Source organism: Symsagittifera roscoffensis, chromosome 9 (genome assembly GCF_963678635.1).
Source record: "Symsagittifera roscoffensis chromosome 9, txSymRosc1.1, whole genome shotgun sequence".
NCBI classification, from domain to species: Eukaryota; Metazoa; Xenacoelomorpha; order Acoela; family Convolutidae; genus Symsagittifera; species Symsagittifera roscoffensis.
Window position 1 is genome coordinate 39391571 of NC_087070.1, and position 24162 is coordinate 39415732.

The window sequence follows — 24162 nt, forward strand, 5'->3', positions numbered from 1 at the left end:
TATGCAAAGTCTGTTTCTCTTTTTAGTCAAAAAAAAAATGCAAACCGTTTAAAAGTATTTCAAATAGTAAAACGACATTTTTTTGTTTATCAAACAAAAATAAATTAACTCATACAATGTTTTGGAGAATCTACCCTTGTTAAAGTTTGTTGGGCTACGTAAGGGGCTCACTTTGATATAATTATGTCTGTGATCGACTGGGTATTTTTGGCTTAATTCTTGATAAACTAAGAAAATTCAAAATGACCCATTTTTCGGGTTTAATTTTGGGTCCGAATTTTGCAAAACAAATTACACCATATTAATTCTGCTAAAATTTTAAGCAAGTTTTGTCTTCAAAACCTTTCACCTAAATTCAACTCAATTTGAAAAAAAAACGCGTTTTAAATTTCAAGTTTAGTGCGTTTTGTCCGGTTAATTTAAATCAGCACTGTATAAGTGATCGAACTGATGACATGCTTCCTGCCTGCAGATTTAAAAAAAGAAAAAAAACCAAATCGAGTTTGTAAAGTCACAACTGAGAACAAAAAACGATTTGGAATAGAAAGGGTGATTCAAACACAGACACGCCCAAAATATGTCTGTTTTCGACGAAACCACTGAGTTGACCATATAATTCAATCGTTTCTTTTAAATAATAAAAACAATTACTTTTAAATTTTATTTCATTTCGGGATCTAACTAACAATCAGGGACATAATTTGTAGTAGAAAAATAAATATTCATTACAGTAAAATAAATATATGGATAAGACAATGATCAGGTATACATAGAAGAGACAAACTAACAACCATTCAATTTAAAAGCCTCGAAAACTGGCTTATTCGGTCATTTTTCAACGGTCGAACATTTAGCGAACTGATTTCAAATGATTTTTTCGAAGATAGTTGAAATTCTTCTGGCATAACGCAGTTACACAAAATGGACAAATTAAAGCAGAGATGTCACCTTGAGGATCAGGACCTTGAGAGTTCCAATGATGATCAGGAACAACATTATGATGATGATGTATATGATACTGTTTCACATGAAGTTGTATTGTGCTGTTGCTGATTTAGTGTTTCAAGGCTATGCTAGTTCGCTCGTTTCAGTGCCTTTTTTCTGCGTTGATTTCACAATATTTAATACGACGCTGACCTCGCGATTGGCGAATTTATATCATGATTCTAATAGTTTCTACGTGATATTGACGCCACTTATTCGTATCTCTTCAAGTATCCGGTTGATCCGATTAGCTCGCTTCTATTCGGTTACATCAAGTAGTTCTCGCCTCCGTCTTGGTGGTCGTCTGGATCCGGCTGCTGGAAGAATATCCTCGCACTGGAGAAGGAGAAGAAAAGCAGGTCAAACTCCTTTCGCAACTTCTCAATCTTCGTAAAGGTCACTTCTGACGCCTAAACAGCATGATCAGAAATTCAGATAGAACACTAACATGAACATCAGCATCGTTAATATCGTCGTCACAAATGTTATTTAAAATTTCTCAAATTCGAAGGTGTCTTACAATTCGAGTACTTTTTAAAAGCACAGCTCGATTTCTTCTCCTAAGTACCAACAGACAATTCTAACCAGGGGCGAATTCAGGGAGGGACGCTCCTCCCCCTCAGGGATTCGACCCCCTACAGACCCAAAGGGAACCCCTTTGGTTCTTTTTAAGAAATCCATTTTTGGCCAACCGACCCTAAAATTTTTCTAAAGGCGCCTTTGGCGCCAATTTTTACTAATTTTGAGATGGAGCGCGCGCCAAAAAACAGCGATTTTTCCGTCAAAACTTTCCAAAAAAAAAAGTGCACAAAACGAGCTTTTTCACGTGTTTTTTCATAAATTATCTGTCTTTACAGTGTTCTGTGAGCGCTCGGGAACTCAATTTGATCAATCTAAAAAAATGTTCAAAAAAAATTCAAACCCGCCCCCTCCCTCCCATCGAGAAAATCCTAGATCCGCCCCCTGATTCTAACACTTTCAAACATTTTTAGCTACAAACTTTCAGTAGCTGTTCACATATGCGAGGAACAATTCCAACCAATCAACTTCATTTAACCCACTGGTTGTGTCGCTTAACTCTTTTAGAGATTCTAAACTGAGTTATGATTGGGTAGCATAACTTTCGGGCTTTCGATGCTAATTCCTTATCGTGTTCTCGTCATTTTCTTCATTCATTCCAGAAAAATTTCGCTTATTTCACCTGTAACTGTTTCTTGTCTTCTCTATTGTTAGAATTGAGTGCACTCTGTCTAGCCATTGCCTCTTCAAGGTCACTCTTCAGCTTTGTCCGGATGGAGTCGAACCAGTGGAGAGAGTCGAAGTCTCCATTCTGGTCCAGAAACGACAGCACAAACGAAACTCCCATCGCAAACCCGTCGTCTGTGAACAGAGCACCCGTCTTGTCTTTCTTCACCATCTGTTCACGTCGCTTAAAACAAATCATACCGCTTATTTTCACTAAGCCCTGAACGAAAATGCAACCAATTTTGTGGAGGACCAATTCAACCTTATTGCCTAGACTAAAACTCATTTAGCCTAATAGCGAAATCGCAAGTATCTAACAATCTATTCCCTTAAAATTTCAAAATAAAAATCAGAACATGATATTGATTAGCTCTGAACAAAGTATGTGCTACAAATAAACTTCTAGTTCAGATCTTTTAAGTTCTGACTTAAAACAGCCTAGACTGTTCAGGCAATGCATTATCTGGGTGCGGATTTTCTCGACTTTGACGATATTTATCAAAATTGGACAATTAGAACGCGAGCATAAAACACAATTCGCAGTACAGCCTAAAATAAGAAAACACGCCGAGCATATAAAACATTTCGAAAAACAGCCTGTAATAAATTGTTTTCGTCCATACTGAGTCCGTTGCTTGAGGGTGAGGCAGCATTGCTCAGTCCAAAAAATTTGCATGCAGTTCTTCAGTAGGAACACAAGTTAAATGATTTTTCACAATTGGTGAAATTGCATTGTAGAGCTGCATGTGGCTTCGAATAACAATGCATGCTTTCTTGGTGCTCAGTAGTGATATGCACAGATATTTTTATTCGATGCGAATTTTTTATCCAACCTTTTGTTCAGTTTAAGAAAAGTTTTTTTTTGAGTTCTCGCAAAACCTCAGAGAAAATCTGCTTGCGCGTTATGTTTTAGTTTCTAAGTTACAAACAGAGGCAATGCTGTTCTTCAATTACTAGCCTCGACTTAGTAAAAAAAATCAGCTACGCCTCCGATTCGAACAAACGACCTACTGCAAAATAGAGATTACGAGTCTCACGCACTAGTCACCTAACCACGGTCGCTTCATTTATGGCAAAAGCAAGCCACAAATAAATCAGAGAACAGATGCTATGCAATTTTCAATGCTACAGTGAAATTTCCATATAAGTGAACACTTTCAATGAACACTTTTGTTTGCGAGATCAGCTAGAAAAAAAAGACGGTTGGTAGAAATACACTAACTCTCGCAAGCACAGAGGCAAAGCGGAGCAACACGAGCAAAAAAAAAGGAAAAAAATTATGAAAAAAACTAAGTGTACCAAAATTTTAATTTTCTCGATATGTCTCAATTGAAATTCATTCCTGGCAGAAAAAAACCTAGAATATTGGATATTAAATTAGCAACGGAAAAAAACTTAGGAAGAGGCAACAAAGTCGACAATTTTTGAGCAGACAATTTGATACGAAAAAGATACGATTATATAAAAAAATCTGAAGAAGTCCCACGTGAAACTATAATGAAAAACACTTGCACTTGCAACTGCAATGAAAAATGTTTACAGCACAAACAAAACCCGTGATTATGTGGCAAATAAGACGAAAAAACTTCAGCAGACAAACGAAAGTCGGACAATACAATTTTTTTTGTCAATTGCATACAAACTGAAAACAGACGGCCGGGACGTTAACCCCAGACCTTAGGACGCAAAGGTGACGTCATTAACCCCTAGGCCCGTTGGAAAGGAATCTAAAAAAAGTCAGGGTTCAAAAGTTTTAAAAAAAATTGTAGAAAGAACAGAAAAAGGAAGAAAAATTCGAGCTGAAAAAACCTGTTGTCATAAAAAAATTTTGAGCTATTTATCTTTAATGGAAACACATATAAGCAAAAGAATATACTTAACAAGCGAAACATAAATTGACTGAGCTGAAATAACTTGAGCCGAAATCGTTTAATTGAAATCAAAACGAATCACAAATTACAGAACTTTCAATTATAGTACAAACTGTTTAAATAAATAAAAAATAAAATCTGTGCTTTGAAACATAATCCCAGAAAGACGCAAAAGATGATACAAATTGCATTTTAAAAAAGGGAAAATGAGCCGACGGAAACTAGGAAGAAACTCACGAATTTTATTTGAAACAAAAAGCTATTACCTGAAACGAACTTCTCCTAATTACTAATTAAATGATGGCAGTTTTATTTACATTTTCAGGTATGCATGGAAGCAGTCGTAAAATTTACCATTCCTACAAAAATTGACCATTCAGTGAACAAGATTAACTATCATTTTACAGGAAACCATTTTTTGTCAAAAACGCGTCTCTTTTTCAGTCTAGTTTTGGCGTGTAATTCCTTAATCAGTCTAAAAACAATTTTCGTGCATGCGAGAGAGCTTTGTTGCTTCGCATTAAATAGTCGAAAATCGCGGGACTCTTTGGCCTATTTTCTAACCGTTTTCATCTTTTCCGCAAAATTGATCATCAATGCTGGCACAATCACATAGAAATTCTTCACATGAATGTTTTTCGCTTTGTGAAACTCAGTGGAGAACACATTTACGAATAGGCCGAAGTAATCGGTGCCTTCTGCGAAGTTCTTGCTCAAGTTCTCCAGACAAGTGTCCAGATTCCTGGCAGCATCCTCTGTTTCCTGTGATAGTTTCTCTGCCTTCACTTGTTCCTCAAATGAGACTATGTCGTCCAAGTCAGGCACGAACTCAATGGCGTGACTGCAGGTGTTCAGTCCTCCCGATCTACAAATGGGAATACGATCTCACTTACCAAATATTGATTCTAGGAGCGCAAGTTTACCAACGATACATATATCTGTCATACAAGGGTAAACATAGACAAAAGAATTAAAACTAGCTGAAAATAAATTTTAAAATGACTCCAAAATTAAGTCATAGCTTTCCAATTTTCCCAAAAAGTTTTGAAAGGTTGCCACCTAACCAAAAATTAACTCAATGATTTGTAGTATTTTGTATGGCACTTTTCGGTTTTGCCTAATTGGAACCGAAAAGTTATGCAAGAGAATCTATGCGCCCATCGTGTTTACACGGTGCGTCCTGATTTACCAACAGACATTTTAATTCAACACTCAGCCAACAGACAGTTGGGAGAGAGTCAATGAACGCAAGGAAGCAGAAAAAATCTGACAAGTTTTATGAAAAAAATCAACTTTCCAATTTCCAAGAAAAAAATGGCATTGGCATTGAAGTTCTTTGAAATTCTAGAAGAATTTAGTTGACAATTTTTTTGCTAAAAATTGATGCACTTTCAGAAAACCGGTTAAATGGGTTAAAGATTTATTTCGCTGGAAAATCTGAAAATTAAAATCCACTTTCGAAATTAGAAGTTAATCACGTTTTAGAAACCTTTACAATTGTGCTTTTCGAAAGTGAAGTTTGGCTTCCTTTTAATACAGGAAAAAACTGAAATTCAAAAAAAAATCAAAATTCAAACCGCGGAAAAATAAATTTGAGCCTGAACAAATTTTACGATTTTTTCCGAGAAAAAGAATAAATCATCTAAACCAATATACGATTCTTCACTACGCTCATTGACTCATACAAAGACTAACTTTTTTGATTTTTGTCATTTTTCTGGATAAAAAAGACTGCTCGTATCAGGGCGAAGCACTGAATGTTCCGACTGCTTTAAAGGTCTATGGAGTAGTAATAAAATGAAAAAAATTGATGTAAAAAAAATGAAACTAAATTTTTTTAATTTGAGATTTTTTGTGAAAATTATCCGCCCATACGCCCTATAAAGTACAAAGTCATAGATTTTGCTCCTAGTAACAAATCAATTTTGGCAAATAAGCTTCCTTTAACCAATTCGGAGCGCTTTATAAGACGGATAAACTCTCCGCTTATGCTTTAATATCGCGAAATATATCGCGCGTTAATTAACCCAAATTGGCCAAAATGCTCCCATAACTTCACGAAAAACGATCACAGGTGAAATATCTTTTCAAATTTACGCTCAGGACAACAATATTTTTAAATGAATTGATATTAAAAAATTCCGTCAAAAACGGTTAGTTAAAAAGTCGAAACCTGTCTGAAGGAAAAAAAACCACCCGAGCACAAATACTCGGTTACTTTCGTTATGAAAGTCGCAACAACAAACACAGATTTGAAACGTTTCTTTGAATTGGATTCATCAAGACAAAACTGCTTTGAAATTTCAAAAATTACACGCCGTTATTTGATTTTGCTCAACTCGGACCTAAAATTTAAAGGCAAAATGAGTCGATTTCAACTCGATTTTCCCAGTCAAAAATTACCGATTCAGTTTATGAACACAGCATATCAAAAAAAGTTTTCATTACACCGACGAAATTTAACAATGGTACGATATCTGACAGGAAAAGCCTTATTCGAAAGCGTTGAAAGCAGAAGTTTTGTGTTTTATGCAGTAAAAACAACTAGGAATTCTCATTAGGTCAACTTTACTGCTTAAGTTCCATTTTGACATCCGGAACCGAGTTTGATCTACGCTACAAAATTCGCGTCGAGACTCACTAACTCGTCGAGACTCACTAACACACAAAAAATAGCGTTAATAAACTATCAGCATTGCCCGAAGAAACTATACAAAAAACAAGACTGCTCGCATCAGTGCGAAGCCCTGAGAGTTCCGACTGCCTTATAAGGTCTATGGATCAATATTAACAAAAAAAAATTAAACCTAAAAAAAAAAACAATTTTGTTTGAGATTTTTTGTGAAAATCATCCCCAACATGCCATATAAAATACAACGTGATAGATTTTGCTCCCAGTAACAAACAAATTATGGCAAATAAGCTTCCTCCAATCAATTTGAAAAGATTTCTAGCCTGATTTAATCTCCGCTTACGCGTCAATTGCGCGAAATATTTCGCGCGTTAATTGTCCCAAATTGGCCAAAATGGCAATCTTTAAACCCCCATAACTTAAGCAAAAATGATCTCAGGTCAAATACCTTTTCCAATTGAAGCTCAGAACAACAATACCTTTCGAATGATATAAAAAGTTCCATCAAAAATGACTAGTTAAAAAGTCGAAAACTGTCTGAATCAAAAACCCATCCTGAGCGCAAATATTCCGTTACGAAAGTCGGAACAATAATTGAGGGAAGAAATCGCACTACTATCAATACAGCAAAATGAACGTTCTTTTTTCTTCGAGTTAAACTAAACAATTGAATCGCGTTTGGTTCTTAAAATCTCCAGAACTTAGAGAAAACTGTTAGCGAAAAAGTTAGAGAAAACTGGTTCAAAGGATAATTTTTTCCGTTTGGAATTCTTAGAATTAAAATCCAGTTTTAATATTAAAACTCATTCACATTCTAGCGGAATTTCTGCTTTCCCGTTTGTAGAGCGTAAGTTTGCCTTCTTTTAGCAACTACGCAAGTTTTGATTAAGCTACCAAGATAGAAACAATTAATAGAAACAATAAATAATTCTTTTCCCGTTTCGAATTCTTAAAATTGAAAAAATCCTCTTTCAAAAGTAAAAATCATTCATAATTACTGTACCATTTTTGTGTTCAAATTTTGAGAGCGTAATGTCCCCTTTTTTAGCAATTGAATTTGAATTGAACTTGAAAAAAAAACAACAAATATCAAACCGCAAAAAAAAAAACAAATTTGAGCGTGCTCAAATTTTATGACTCTTTCCTTAAAAAAACGACCTCAAAAAGATAAAAATCACTCCGTTCAAAGACACTCAATAACAACCTGCATCAGAAACTTCAAGTAATTTACGGTTTATTGCGCCATTAGAGCTTTAGAGCACTTAATTTGCCTTACTTTGAGCAAATGAATTTCAACTAAACTTACGTGAACTCTAAAATCAAATAGCAAAAAAAAACAAATTTGCGCGTGAACAAAGTGATTTTTTGTGGATAATATTTTTAAAATTACACGACCAAAACAAATGTGAATAATATGATGCATGTGTAGTGTTATGAACCTGATCATGCGTACGAAAGCGAGTGCATTGCCAATCTGGCTGATGAGTTCTCTGAACTTGTCCAGGTAGCTCTCCCCGTTGTCCATCAGACCCAGTCGACGAATACTCTTGTTCAGCTTCTCCGCCCTGTCATAGGGGTACATGTTGTTCAGCTCTTCCTTCTTCTCCCGGAAAAAGCGGATCTCCTTGATCAGCTTTCCTTAAAAATTATTAAGACAATCTTGAAAAATCTCAGGTCTCGTGTTTTCAAACTATCTAAACTGAAGCAATATTTGGCTCTTTTTCCTCCCCCCTCCCCCATATGCATAAATTTAATGGTGTAATGAGGGGTTTTACTAGGTTAAACATGAATAATAAATATGTTTGTAATTCCTAATCAGTTCGCATGCCAATTTTCGTAACATTCGGATGTGAACAAAATTTCACTAGTAACATGGAGACCAATATTTTAAGTAACCAAACTCATTATGAAAAATGACGGTAAAAGTTTGATAGAGGGGTCCCAAGAAACTAACCGGGTCCCTAATCCCCTAATGTAGATAGAAAGCCTCAAAATTGTTCAATTTAGTGCTTTGATGTTGCAATTAAAGTATCAAACTAGTTTGCGCGAATGAGGCAGAAGTTAATTACATTTGAGAAAAAGTTTTACACAGAGGCGAAGCTTCGCTTCATAAACACTAGCGAAAACACGGCAAAAAGCAGCTGGCTCTTTTCCACTCCCCCTTTGATATTTTCTGAAGTTCAAAACATGAAAGTCTTCTTAAAATGACTTTTCATGTAAAAGTTGCATTAAAACGTGTCACAACTAGAACAGGCGAAATTTCTACATTTATAACATGCAAACCACCATGTAAACAATTTTTGAACAGCTTTGTTTTGTAATTTTACAAGAGGGGTGGGAAACTGGAAAAGAGGCAAGCAGCTCTACAAAGTGCAAAAAGAAAAAATAGAAATAAGCCTCGAATTCGCAAAAAAACTTGTCGAGGTTCGAACGTGCGACCTACAGATTAAGAGTCTCACACACTAACCACTCTGCTACGGACTAGCCACAAATAAAGCAGGGAACAGATGCTATGCAATTTCCAACGCTACTGGGCCAATTTCCAATAAAAATACACTCCGCTGATCGTTAGACTTAACTCGTTACACTCCTCTGATCGTTAGTTAATTATGGTATATGCCCAAAAAGAATTTGGGGCCACTCTCACTTACTTGGTTATTAACGGGACCCCTCTATCACACTTGTACCAAGCAGACATAAATTTGAGTTCTGATTACAATAGAGTGCTCCAATCCTAATCTTAGTGTCTTCTATCTTAGTGTATTATCTAAGTGATTATACGATACCATCAATCTCACAACCATTAAGTTGAAAATTGAATTTTACCTTTGATATGCTCATCATGCAGAAACAGTGAAAACATCTTGAAGTGTTTCCTCAAGTACTGGAAGACATAGTTCACAGTCGTGTTCATAATACCAGTTCCGTGTGTTCGCATCGAATTCGCGATGTGTCGGATATTTATTGTATTCACGTGTCGGTTATTTTTCGTCGCGTGCTCCACAAAAAGCTGATTGTTCAAATTATAGAAATAACTACATACAAACACGTCAATGTTCCTCATAATTTCCAGGACGTCCAGACCTTGTTCCAAAGTTTGTTGGGGTAATTTACCGTCCAAAATTTGAATCACATCGCCGTACCTTTCAACTGCGCAAAACTTCATAGCTGTGTACGCTTGCCAATCTTGAGGCGTGATTGTTGTCAAGTTATAAAACATTTGAGTCAAATGTACCGAAAGCTGGGCTGCTATGTTTATGTATCGACTCACAAATCGAAACGGCTTCATAGCCACAATTGGTTTTAAGTCGTTTAAAACGACTGCCTGTTTCATTGGATTTGAGTCCTTCACTTTCAGATGAACATGCGTCGAATATCGCAGATCGGTTTCAATTTCTAACTTCAGGGGCGCTACTAAGTGCTTCTCAAAGAAGTCAAGAATTTCGGCTTCGAACGCGTTTTTTAGTTTTTCTGCTTCCGGCCCACATTTATCCATGGCCGCTACGATATCATTCAGAGCACAAAATAGAAGCGGCACACTAGAAGCCGAAGGGCTGTATAGACTAACGGGTGAGTTGGGTTGCAACTTACAAGTTAGCAAATTCGACAGGTAAACAGGTACACAAGCTTTAGCCCAGTTCAAAAACATGCAATCCGTCACTTCCTTCAAGTTGTCAAAGAACATCATAGTTCGGTTCATTTCTTCAATTTGGTCGAATAATTTCGCAATTTCTTCCTCTTTTAGACTAGAGCGTAGTTTTTGAAGAGATACTTCCAGCAGCAAATGAACAATTGACAACCTTTGATGATTGACTGGACCTGCCATGTTTAGAGCAACTTGTCGCAACAATGCCACGGATGCGTTTACGTCTGCTTTATTCTGCTTCGCTTTACTTTTTGGAAACTTTCTAAGAATGACCTGAAGATTCCTCAGAAACAGACCCTGTAAGTTCTGCAGAGCAAGTGGGATGAGTTTGTGTACAGAGTGGCTAGATGCATTTATTGTCAGCTGAACTATTTTGAGCACTTCAACCAGCCTCATGATTTGCAGCGCCACCTAAAATCAAGCAAAACATCGAGATTGACGAAACAAAACCAACATAGCCAACTGACAGATGGAAAAGAGTAATGTACCCAAGGAAACTGAAAAGAAAACGTGTTTTATCAAAAACCTTCAACTTTGAATTTCGAAGAAAAAACATATGGCAAGCTCTTTGAATTTGTAGAACACTTTATGACGGACATTTTTTTGTTAAAATTAACCCAATTTGAGAAAACTGGATCAATAGGCAAACTTTTATTTCGCTGGGAAATCCAATTTAAAAAATTTCCAGTTTCAAAATTATAAGTCGATCACGTTTTTCGTGATCTTTACACTTTTGCTGTTCGATAGTGGAGTTTGCCTTCCTTTTAACAATGGAAAAAAAATCACAAGTCAAACCGCCAAAAATCAAAATTGAGCGTGAACAAATTTAAAGACTACGTTCATTCATTACACTTAATAACCAGTTTCAATTAACTGAGAAAAAAAAAGCCTAACACAATTGAGAAGACGCGTAGCATTTTCATTTCCCTGTCATAAAAAGGGGCTTAGTTATCATATTTATTCTAAAAAGATAACATCCTTATCTAAAGCTTGCAAGATTTTGAAGATTCTGAAGCAACTTTTGTCAAGATGATTTTATCAGCTCAAAAAAATAGATTAGGCTTGTCAGAACTTTACACCACAAACCAAAAATAGTTTTAGAGTTTTCTGACAGTTGGAAAAACACAATGAAGACAAGGTAACACACGAAAATGCTGGCTTTTTTGAAAAAATCTCAAAAAATTAATCAAATTTCAAAAAAAAATTTCATTACAGCTCTTTTAATATCAAAAAAATTCATGACTGGTACTTTTTTGATAAACTTAACTCAATTTGAGAAAACTGGATCAATAAATAAAATCTTCATTTTGTTGGTGGAGTTTGCCTTCCTTTTAACAAAAGAAATGAACTGAACTTTAAAAGAAATCAAGAGACAATTCAAAAAAAAAATCAAAATTGAGCGTGAAATAAATTAGATTTTCTAAGAAAAACACCTCACGACTAATACATAGAGGCGAAGCTCCGCTTCGCACAACTAGCGAGAAAACGACAAAAAGCAGCTATGAAAAGAGACAAGAAAATTTAGAAATAAGCCTGGAATTAGTTTAAGAAGAATTCTGCCACGCCACTGATTCGAGCCTGCGTCCTGCAGACTAAAATCTCAACGCCTAGCCTCTCAGCCACACACTAGCCAAAAAGAAAGCAAAAACATATGCTATGAAATTTCTAATGCTAGAGATCGTGATTATAGCAAAAGTGCCACCAATGAGCACTTTATTTACGAGCTAGATTGGAAAAAAAGTTTGATACTTATATGCTACACTCGAAAGCTCGCTTATGTAACACCGAGGCAAAGCTGAGCTTCGCACAATTTGCGATACAAAACTCGAAAAAAAATGGTCGAAAAAAAATAATCGAAAAACTAAGAAAAGTAAAAAACAACTTATCTTCTCTGGAAATCAAAAAATGTAACACAAAAAATAGTTAAAATTTACCGTCGAAAAACTTAACAGGCGGTAAAAAACCAATTATGCCTTAGCAAAAACCCTTAAGCCGAAAAAAAAAAAAATTTGCCGATATAAAATATGCCGAAACCTATTCAACCGAGAAAAAAGAAAAGGAAAAAAATAAAAAATAAAGTTTTAACAGCGGGTTGGTAAAATTACAACCAACTTAAAAACAATATTCGACCAAGCTGAGGCTAGTGTAAATGGGCGGTACATTTGAAATTTTAACATGCTCAAAATCTCTCTTTTGAAACAAAAAGGCTTAGTGGATGAATGAGTCCAGAATCCAGGAGATGAGTCCTGTGACTAAAGTTATTTACGGGAGAAAAGTCTACTAGCCGATTGAAATACCCTTGCTTATTGCAAGAGTAATGAAATTGAACGACCTACGTCTACTCGTAAAAACTGAATCAATGCATAATTTTTTCAGCTGGGAAGTCATAAAATTAATATCGACTATCGAAACTAAAATTCTGTCGTTTTTCGCGCTACTTCGGCTTTCGTATTTTGCCTACCTGTTAGCAAATGAACTTCAATTGAACTCAAAAATATACCTGAGGGCAAACGCATTTGTATGTATGAGTGCACTTCTGCTGTTATCAGAGCATTTTGACTTTTTCTTGAAAAAAAAATCAAACAAAAAATCGCCAAGGACTATATAAGAGTCTTCACTACCTTCAACGACTCTTTAAAGAGGTGAAATATTATTCAAAGTGGCACTTTGACTTTACCCGTCGAGTTTTTTCGAGATTGCTTTTTAGATTAATTAATACCTTTAATACGATTGAATGTAAAACTTAAATGACAACAACGCGTGACAACTAAAATATTCTTTATTCTTAGTAATTTTTCAAAAAATTTGAAGCACTAAATTGTGGTATCATCTTGACCTTCAAATTTACCATCAATGCTGATGTATGAAAGGGAACCGACCTTGGTTGACATCTGATGTCCGCTGTCCATGTAGAGAGGCAGCACTATTTTGATGAGGTTGCTGATTGACCTGGCATAGGACAGCCCCGAGTTACACACTCGCATCTTCGTCTTCAGTCCGTCCAACACTGACTTATTGTCTGATGAAGACGACTTCTTAGTCGAGAAAGTGGATTCAAATTGCATCTGCCATTGAGCCACTGAAACACAAGCCTCCCATTCCCATATTGTCTGCTCCTATTCAAAAGACGCCATACAAACAATATTAAGAGACAACAGCGCTACTACCCAAAAAGTACTCCTTGGCCAAAATAAAACTAAATGAATTGATTCATTTTACCAAATAGATCAGCCAGCTCTGATATTTGACTACTTAATCGTTTTTGACATTCAATTACACACCAGTTCCGACTGAAATAAGGCGTAGAGTATTTTTGCCCAATTTTAGGTACCTCAAGAAAAACTTGTAAGGAATCAAGTGAGGTATCATTGTAAAGACCTATTGGTCGTGATTCGGATCCCAAAAAAACTCTCCGTGTCGGAAAACTTGAGTTTTTCCGTTTTCAAACCCCCTTTCAACTACCACTTAATACCCAACAAAGACCACCTGCCCGTATCAATGTTCATTGAAAGATTGAGCATATGCGAATATTGCACATAGCCTAACGAACTCCCCTCCCCTTATGAATAGGAGCAGCTGGAGAGGGCTTTGGAGGGGAGGGGGGGGTCAGGTATAGCTGAAGACTAGGAGATGTCCTTTTAGCATGGAAGGAATGTTGACTCACCTGCGACAGTCATGTAGTGGAGTTGTCTGTGGATGACAGAGGGGGTGTCCTTCAGTCCGTTCTTCCTGGAAGTGTCGATCGCAGCCAGCACTTTCTTGTCCACATTCTTCCCCGCAGGACTCACCATGTTCAGCACAAACTCGGGCGCATACCACACTATGGGCCCGTAGATGTTCACTGCGGCCACCTTAAGCCAACAAAGAGCAACTGAGAAACTCTAACACAAAGTGGCGAACTCTTAAACAACTGGACTCTCTTTGATCCTCCCCCCCCCCGCTCCCCATTTGCCCAGGTATTTTTGTTCACATTTTACGATTATTTTAAAAAATGTGCTGTGAGCGAAAGGAAAAAGAGCCAGTAAATACTTCGAAACGAGGCAATATTTGGTTAAAATTATAATTTGCAACGGCTATTTCAACTTTCAGTTGTCTATCTATGCTGAGAGGTTTGATATTCTTAAAATAGGGGTGTGATTTTGGCATCATTTTCTGCTTATTTTATCGCAGCACATTTTTTGTCCATTGCTGACACCGGGCCAAAAATTGATTTAAAAAATTGGCCAAAAGATCAGGCCAGTGCACATTGGTTGTCGTTAATTTTCTTGTTATATACTACTGTCAAATGCTATCGAAATTGTCAAAGATCGAGCGAGGTGGACCGGGGTTAAAAAACTTAGACGCTCAGCAAATAACGGAATTTAGACAATAACTTGCTACAAACCAATTAGAAACCCAATTTGCTACAAACTCATTTTAAGAGACCAAGTGGTCACCCTGCTCATAAGAGATGGACCACGTGACAGAGTTAACATTAGCAATTCAGGAGAGAGTCCAAAAACTGGCAAAACTGAAGACGTCAGAGAATTGCGACAAACCAGACATTCTTGTGTCATGAAAAAAAGCCCCCCCCCCCCCCCCCCCAAAAAAAAAAAAAAAACTAATGAGTTCAACAATTTTTTGTAGAAATGAGGGAAGCCGTGCGAACTGCAGATATGTGCGATTGAAACACCCGTGATGAACTAACTTTCTTCATGACTTCCCACAGACGCTTGTTCATGCGGGTGTCCAGTTCCCGGAATAGGTGATAGTGAAGACAGAACAGCATGACTAGATTCACCAGACTGGACCTCGCTGCGAAGTCACTATTCTTGGACAAAGAGGCCTCAATCTAAACGACACACAACGTAACAACTATCAAACAACTATCATCATATTATACAAACTCAAGCCATCGTTGGTTAACATAAACCCTCGCATTAAATTGGTTGCTCTTTTGCTACAAAACTAAAAAAAAATACCCACATCAAAAGATTTGAAAATGTATTTAACATGAGTTTTAAATATGATTAAGAAATTAAGACTAATAATTGGCAGACCGTTCATTCGTTAACTGTGTTATTCGAGAGCATCAAATAATGGTATTTAGTTCAAATGCTTTTTGAGTCATTCAATAGCCATTTTGACCTGTTAATTATTTCTTTGTTCCCTAAGGTAAAAATATTTTTACCTCCAGTACATCAAAGGCAGCAAGGTGTCTTTTCACGGGTCACTGGTCCTTACATGGCTTATGGAACAATTGATTCCATTCTATTTTTAAGCCATGATAGCAAAACAAAAACATTTTTTCAAACCAACAGTTGTCTTGAATTGCAGGAAAAAAATCTAGATTCTCCATCAATTGTTTCAGCTTCAGTTAAATTTAATGAAAAAACTTTGTTGCCATCACTTTCTTCTCGAATAACTGTTATTCAGTTATTTAGTTATATTTTGGATATGAAGTTGAACTACACACGTCGGGAATAACCTATATTGATGAAGATACTATTCAACAACCAACAGCAACTATAAAACAAAAATGCTGAGAGACGATTTAATAGCTATAGTGTTCGTTATAATTTTTATTCTGTTTGCTCTCGTGCATATCCTAATCACTTTAGATGTTAGATATGAAAACACAGAAAGAATCAATTAAACTCTCCGAAAATAATTTTTTTTGTTCTCTGGTGACCATTAAAATCAGAATTTTGATAATTCCCCATTCTATTTTTGGTATCATTTCTTAATAATGGAATATTTAGGTATATCTTTTGCCCTTCACCAATTTGCTTTGTTTGAGCTTAATTTCTTTTCAGTTAACTACAAAACGCTAAAAAATGACAGTTGAATAATAAACGGGTACACTTGATGTTTTAAACTTCGAATCGACAAGATTCGAAGAATATAGTAGCCTCAGATACACTTTAGTTTTCTGCTCCAAATCTGAACCTTTGATTTATTTTCAATGCTTAAAATGGAAAAAAAACTTCGTTAACTAGACGGGTAAATATTGAAATTTAAAACCACCATTATACAGAGAGGCGAAGCTGCGTTTCGCAAACACTTGCGAGAACGCGACCAAAAAGCAGCTCTATCAAGTTAAATTAAAAAAAAGTAGAAATAAGCCTCGATTATGCTACATAAGCTACATATGCTAACAAATTGCCAATGCGATTCCGTACCAAATACAGATAGACTCAATTTTGCAATTAAAAATTTGGAATACAACAAACTGAAGGCATCCACACTAACCGAGTTTTTATTATTGTTGTTTGAAACAAGTAGCTTTTTTCGATTCATTTGAAATGTATCAACTGTGTTAATTTATTACTATTCGAATGTCAAAGCACATGCTATCAAAAAGCTACCCCACCATTATTGGGGTGCCGCTACCCCACCATTATTGGGGCGACTTATGTTGAAAAAAATGAAGGTTCGTACTAATACACTAGCTTTGCAAGTGTAACATGACAAATTTCATTCAACGGTTTTACGTTCGGTCTCAGATAAAAAAATGAGCAAATTTATGTCAATGAACTAGACACCCAGCTAAAGCTGGATTTACCTGCTGATAATTTCTAATTTTGTTGTCCTGATGCGGGATAAAATAGCTAATTTCATGAATTTAACAATTGGTCTTCACCCAAAACCTGAGTTAAAATTTTTGTGATTTTGGAATTTTCCAGGTGACACAATTTTTTGTACAAACTTTAAGGCGTAGCACTTAAACACGGAGGCTTCCCACAACCTGTTGCCTCGGTATAACCCTTGATATCAGGTTGAGTTCTCTGATACTTTCTGAATTATACCCGATTAAAACAATGATACCCGATTTGGCGAGATAGTTATCGAGAAAATTCAAGAGTACAAACAATTGAACATGAGCGCTTACAGAGGGGATCTTCAGATGGAACCAAAATCTCAGATTAGAGAAAGTAGTTTTCCAGAAAATGTAAAAAAAATCAAAAATATGGGTCAAACATTCCACCAAGACAATTTTTCGAGGGCAGTAGAAAGTGGGGTAAGGTAAAAAGAGACCAGATAATTATGCAGACACACAGGTTGATGGGCGAACTTCCCATTGGTACCTCTTTTTTTGAAAGTCGGTAGAGAAATTTTTGAGAAATTTTTCTTTTTAAAGTTGAAAAAGTTTCCATAGGTTCTCAAAAAAAAATTTAAAAAAAACTCAATCCATACATTTTCATAATACCTGTTTTTATCAAACAGGAATTTCTTTCGATTAATCGACTGCAAACCAAATTTTCAAAAACTATATAAACAATAGCTGAAGTCGTCGATAGTTAAAAAACACCAATTAACCAAAAATTCGGAAAAAAAATTTATTAAAAAAAATGATCATTATTGATTTAATTTTGAATTATTGATTTGATAGATTTTATTTTTTTTTTCAAAAAATGAGCCCAATTTAATGAAACTGGATCAATGGGTAAATTGTGTCAATAACTACAGGAAAAATTCGTAAACACAGAGGCGAAGCGGAGCAATGAATGAATACAATACAATGAAAGGGTAGCATTGCAAGCTACCAAATAGACAGTGCGATAGAAATATCTAAGTTAAAAAACTTAAAAAAATCATTTTTTTACGGAAATACAAAAAATCAATCTCAGAAAAACAGACGAAAAAGACATCCCCTAGCATTAAACAAGCTTTTAATATTTTTGGAGAGTTCAAGAAGCCGAAAAGTGGCTTAGACGCCAATTGATCCGAAAACAAAAAAAGCCAGAGAAAAGTGTTGTCATCACAAAAATTTGAACTTTTACCTTATCAACCGACCTGATTTAATCAAAGCAAGAAAAATCATTTTGTGGTCCTTAAACCGATGCAAAATAAGTTCACTAAACCGGCAAAACATGAGCCAAAATCATTTAGCCCGAATAAAAATTCTAAGCAAAAAAAAAAACGAAAAAAAGGAAAGAATACCAGCCAGGAACATTAAATTCAAAAAAACTACAGGAGTTAATCAACGAAACCAGAGACTACAATGAAAAATGTAAAAAGCGCAAAAAAATCTAAGCCGACAAACAATTGTACGACTAATCAATTTTTCCCAGAAATTCAAATCCAGATACTGAGAATAAAACATGGTCCGTCGGGACTCAAAAACTAGACTATAGGGTGCAAAGGCAACCGCATTACCTCTAAGCCAAAAACGAAAGGACCTTGAAGTTGTTAAGAATCGACACAGAGGCGAAGTTGCACTTCGAATACACAAGCAAAAATATGACCGATAACGCTACTGGGAAAAACTGAATGAGTAAAACTTTTAGTCTACAAAATTTCTGAAGTGACGCACGCCAATTATGACGCCTTAGCAGTACCAGTCAATTTGAAAAAAAAAGAAATTAACCAACAAATATGCCTCAATTTATAGAGCGGTCTAAGGAGCAGTAATAATATGAAAAAACTAAAATTAACAAAAATAATATGAATTTTCCCCCCAAACGCCATATTAAGTACAAAGTGATAAATTTCGCTCCTAGTAACAAATCAATTATGGCAATTAAGTTTCCTTCAACCAACTTGGAACGATTTCTATGACGGATTAAATCTCCGCTTACGCGTTATTAGCGCGAAATATATCGAGCGTTAATTGTCCCAAATCGGTCAAAATGGCACTTTTTAAACCCCCATAACTTTACAAAAAATGATCATAGGTGAAATTTCTTTCCAAATTTTAGCTCAGGGCAAAATATACTTTTTGAATGATATAATACAATTTGTCTGAAGAAAAACCACCCCGAGCACAAATATTCCGTTACTTTCGCTACGAAATCGGAACAATAATAGTCTGTGTTAAAATCCTTAGCATTGGCTGTATTTAATAGCTGGTTATTGATCAAAATGAACACATTCAAAATGAACACATTTTATCGCAACAATATTTGCGTCCCAACAATATTTGCGACTTAGGTTGGAAAAAATATATAGTTCATACTATAACACAAGCATTGCTTGTGTAATAATAAAGCAACATCAATTTCAATTACAAAAATTGCTTACGGGAAAAGTCTTCTTCCCGATTACAAGACACGTGCTCTCGCAAGTGTATAGAAATTTTTAAAAACTAACTTCGGTCAATTTGAAATTGACAGCGGTAGTGAAATGATCTTTGAGCACTTTGTTGTTCAAAAAGAGACTGCCCGAATCCTGTATGTTCTGCGAGATGCAGTTCTGCAGGATCATCTGGTCGAATATCTCTGCCTCGAACTCGACAATCCATTTGTCCAGAGGAAGCACTGCGTCCGGAGTGGTGTCAAACATGGCTGGACTCTGGGTAATGGACTTGATCATGCGCTTGTACATGTCCCAATGGTCTCGCAGGGTCTAAACGTGACAGCAATTCAAGTGAGAGCAAAATAGTTCCTTCTTTCCAATTCCAGAAACGACGCGCAGCTCCGCGCCACTTGTGATTAACCATTGCATAGCAATGTTTTAACTAAAATGAGATTTCAACGTAAGTATAAAAAACTCGAAAATTATGAAGATGTTATAACTACATTGGATAATTTGATCCAATAAAACATTAGCCAAAAGATTTTAATCGAAAAATAGAAAAGTCAAAATCCGATATTGTAAAGTAGCAAAAAACAGGACGACTGTCAATTCCATGTTAGGTTTTCCAGGACAACAAAAGCAGACCAAGGAAAATCCGACAAAACATTTTCTCCGCTTTCACCTTCAACTTCATGCGTAGTATGAATCCTCGATCCTACAAATTCAGAACAAATTTGCGAGAAAATTGTTTACGGAAAAATGCTAGTTCCCGATTACAAGACACTTGCTCTCGCATTTGCAAAAATTTCTCTGAATTCTGGTATGATTGAATTTTCGAGATAAACTAATTTAAAAAAAAACAGCGTTAATTAAACGCCAAGGCGAATTTGAGCGTTGCAAATACAAGCAAATACTTCAAACTTGAATTGTGAAAAGAAAGAAAAAACCTAAGCCCAGAAAAAACGGCTTTGAAAAAAAAACGGGCCAAACTGTGATAAATTATGTTTTGAATGTAATAAAAAAACGCCAAATTGCGATAAATTATGTTTTAAATGTAATAAAAAACTCAGGTGACTTCAGTCTCAGGATTGAAAACGCTGGCGGGAGTGGACACAGTTTCTTACAGCAAAATCTAAAAACCGGATGCACTGGCTTGCACTCATATTTGCTACAAGTTACAGAGAGCATCTTACTTGTTTTGAAAAGAGACATGAAAATATACTAGGAAAATTTCTCTTACTAGATGAATAAATTCGCTCTCTTACCAGTTCAAATATTAATAAAACCAATGTAGAAGCGCAATAAAATTGGAGTACCACAATTTCAGGGAAAAATTTGTGATTAATCCGCAATTAAAGAATTACATTCTGTTCAATTTTGGTTGTTAATTTCTAAAGGTTTACAATATCGGTGTTCTTGAGATCTGTCAGAAACGGTGCTTTTTGACACAGTTTTTATGCGCTTAAGAAGTGAGAATGGATTTCTGAGGTGAAATTAGCAGTTTTAATTTAAATACAAAGGCAAAGCGGAGCAACGCAAGCACATCATTGCAAGTTGGCGAATAGCAAAAAAACTGAAATAAACAATCGAAAAAAATATATATTGGGAAAAAAATCCAAAAAAACCGGCAAAAAAACAAAACAAACAGCATGCAAATTTTTAATTTTTTAACGATCGTCCAATAAGCCGACAATGCAATCATTGAGCTGAAAACAGCCGCTTTACGCCATGAATTTAGCCGAAAATAAAAAAATGCCATAAGGAAATGTGGACAAACAATTTTCGAGCAATTCAATTTAAGAACTTCGAACTTTTACAAAACAATCTACTTGATTTTTTAATCAATCTTTTTTTCCTTTGAAGCGACACAAATCAAAGTATCTAAGCCAATAAATTATAAGCTGAAATCATTCAGGACGAATGAAGCTTTTAAACAAAACAAAGAAAGAAGAAAATATAAAGTCAGGGATATTAATTTTATAAAATACAATACTACATCAAAAACACTTACATCTACGACAAAAATTACTGACCGCAAAAAAATTCTACAATAAGCAGATAGACAAAAGCCTAACCATTCAATTTTTTCCCATTTTTTTAAAATAATTTTATTCATGCTGAAAAAAACTAAGTCCAGTCGGGACTCGAACCCCAGACTTTAGATTCCAGAGACAACAGCGTAACCTCTAGGCCCAGTGGGGGGCAGTCTCGAAGTTGTTAAGGTTCACTAATGAAGTAACTTCACTTTCAACTTCAGATGTACGAAAAATGTTTACGGGAAAAAGGCTTTTTTTCCTTTCCCCCACCTGCAAATTTTAACATTTTGATTTTTTTGTTGGCATTATCCGATTGTTATGAAAATTGACATGCAGACTAATTAGGCCATGACAATCATATTTGGTCTTCATATTTAACCATTTAAAACAACTCGTTACATCATAAAATCGATAATCATGCGAGGTGAAGGGGAGGAAATAGAGCAGAAAAAACCTATGCAAACAGATGCAAAAACATGAAACAGTCAAAAAATTCAAAAGATAAAATTACCTAATTCAGAATACATCAAATATACTGCTAGCAAAAGCAAATTATTCACACTAGTCACATGGTTACCTAAACACTTAAAACTCAATTTTGCATAATATTTTTGGTCAAAGGCATATTGCTTTTTAATTGCGTCTATTCCATCTTTGCTTCTTATTATATTCACCGACCTGATTGAATACGATGATCTCGTCCAGTCTGAGCAAAATACCCAGCAAAACTGCCACGTGGTCCATCAAACAAGTCACACTGACAGTGACGATGAAGTGGTTCTGCTTCCTGTTGTAGACTGCCGCCAATTGACACAGAATGTTCCTGTACACCTGTTGGCACCTCTTAATGAAGTGAGACACTTCTATGATCTGAGGCACAAACTCAGTGATCTTCTCATGACTCGCAGCATCATTGTCATCTGCTTTGAAATCAACCAAGTCTTCCCCGTAGAACAACAGCATTGGGAAGTACTTTTTAGTTGCAACTTTCTTCAGATACTTTATTTCACTGCACAAAGTCGCAAACACCAACAACATCTTGTTCAACTCTTTGTCCCCAGAAGCGTTTTTCAACATTTGATCCACTGTTGTGTTTTCTTCTCGTTCGAAATCAGTTGAAACGATGGAGCCGTTATTGTACAAAACAGGAGTCCAATGGTTCTCAAATGACGTTACTGAAAGATCCAAGGACGCAGCAAACTTGTTCAACTGCCTTGAGTAATCATTGACACATTTTTGCAAAGCTTCTTTTTGCATTTTTCGGACGTCACCCATGACTCCGTCGTTGAATGCATCGAAGAGCCAGTTTTCCTCTTCTAAAGGGATTTCTTTTCCGGCAGAGCCGGCTGATTCGATTGAAACGTCTAAGCCACTCATGGCATCTAAAATGGCTTATTTTAACTATTTTTTCCGAATATTTTCCGATCTTTCGGCGTTTTGATTTAATTTTAGGATGACCGATGGACGTAACTTGCATTAATTTTTTCTATTTTTCGACGTTTTGCAGGAAGTTTTGGATGGAATGACGAAGCGCATCTTCGCCCTACTTGCGAAATAGCAATTAATAACAATGATACCGAGCAATTGAATCGAAACATCAAAAAAAAAACGACCAAAAATTGTTTTTTTTGTCAAAAAAATTCCAAAATAAAACATTGAGTTCACCATTAAAAATTTTGCAAATACAACTAAAATGAACTAACTGCACCATTTAAAATTTTGTAAAGAGCATTCGAAAAATTGAAAGTCAGTTCTGAGGAAACTAAGCCGACAAAATTAACCAGACAGACGACAGTCTCAAATAGCCGAAAACATTGTTTACAAAAACAAACTTATCCTTACTTTAATCAAACTCCAGGCCTTTCTCGTCTCAAGCAATGTTGTTACGTTACCACAGTTCTTATGAGAGTCAAAATTTAAACTTATAACTATCGTTCCACACGAAATAGGCTAGAAAGCAATAAACCAAAAAAGGTGATTTTTTTCGATCAATTTTTCCAAATTGCTCGGGTAACTCAGCAACTCAATTTCATGCACCTATACAGGGGCTGATTTAGGAGGGGGCGGGGGGGGGGGGGCGGACGCCCCCCCCCTCAGGGATTCGACCCCCTGCCGACCCAAAGGGTCCCCCCTTTGATACTTTTTAAGAAATCCATTTTTGGCCGACCGACCCTAAAAATTTTCTAAAGGCGCCTTCGGCGCCAATATATACTAATTTTGAGGGGGGAGCGCGCGCCGAAATAACGCAATTTTTCGGTCAAAATTTTCCAAAAAGTGCCTAAAAACGCCTTTTTTGACCTGTTTTTTCAAAATTTTGCCTGCGGCGCAAAAAATTTGGCCAAAATAGGGACAAAATCGTGCTTTGGGAGAGCTCGAAAAATCAATTTGGTCGACCTAAAAAAAAAAAAGGTCGTCAAAATTTTCGACAATTTTTTGAAAATCCGCCCCCCCCCCCCCTCGAGAAAATCCTAGATCCGCCCCTGCACCTATACCATACGATAAAAATCATTTCGCTCACGAAGTAGCACAGAGGAATTCGAACGCTGATACAATTGAAGAACGAACTAGAACAACGAAAAATACAAATAAAACAAGGATAGCCGGTTACTCTGCAAGTAGCACAGAATGTTCCGACCATAGTCTTTAGAAAACTAGGGTTTAGAAAGTTTTTCCAAATTAGTGTAGTTTCTTCTGCTTGGTGTAATAAAAAAATCTGACGTACAAATAAAATTTAGGCATATTAGACAGTCA

At 36.0% G+C, this 24162-nt stretch overlaps 2 protein-coding genes across 2 annotated transcripts in view; both read right to left on the reverse strand.

Annotated features, from left to right (window-relative positions):
• LOC134853927 (beta-1-syntrophin-like) overlaps positions 1-24162 on the reverse strand; it is a 236233-nt gene that overhangs the window by 64154 nt on the left and 147917 nt on the right. The window lies entirely within an intron of this gene.
• LOC134854183 (WASH complex subunit 4-like) lies at positions 678-22790 on the reverse strand. Its single transcript, XM_063870333.1, has 10 exons — positions 22090-22790; positions 19451-19705; positions 15066-15209; positions 14043-14229; positions 13258-13457; positions 9559-10789; positions 8172-8370; positions 4665-4965; positions 2186-2413; positions 678-1394 (listed from the first exon to the last, which is right to left on the reverse strand). The coding sequence occupies exons 1-10, from the start codon at positions 22786-22788 to the stop codon at positions 1251-1253; spliced, it is 3588 nt and encodes a 1195-aa protein (XP_063726403.1). The 5' UTR covers positions 22789-22790; the 3' UTR covers positions 678-1250.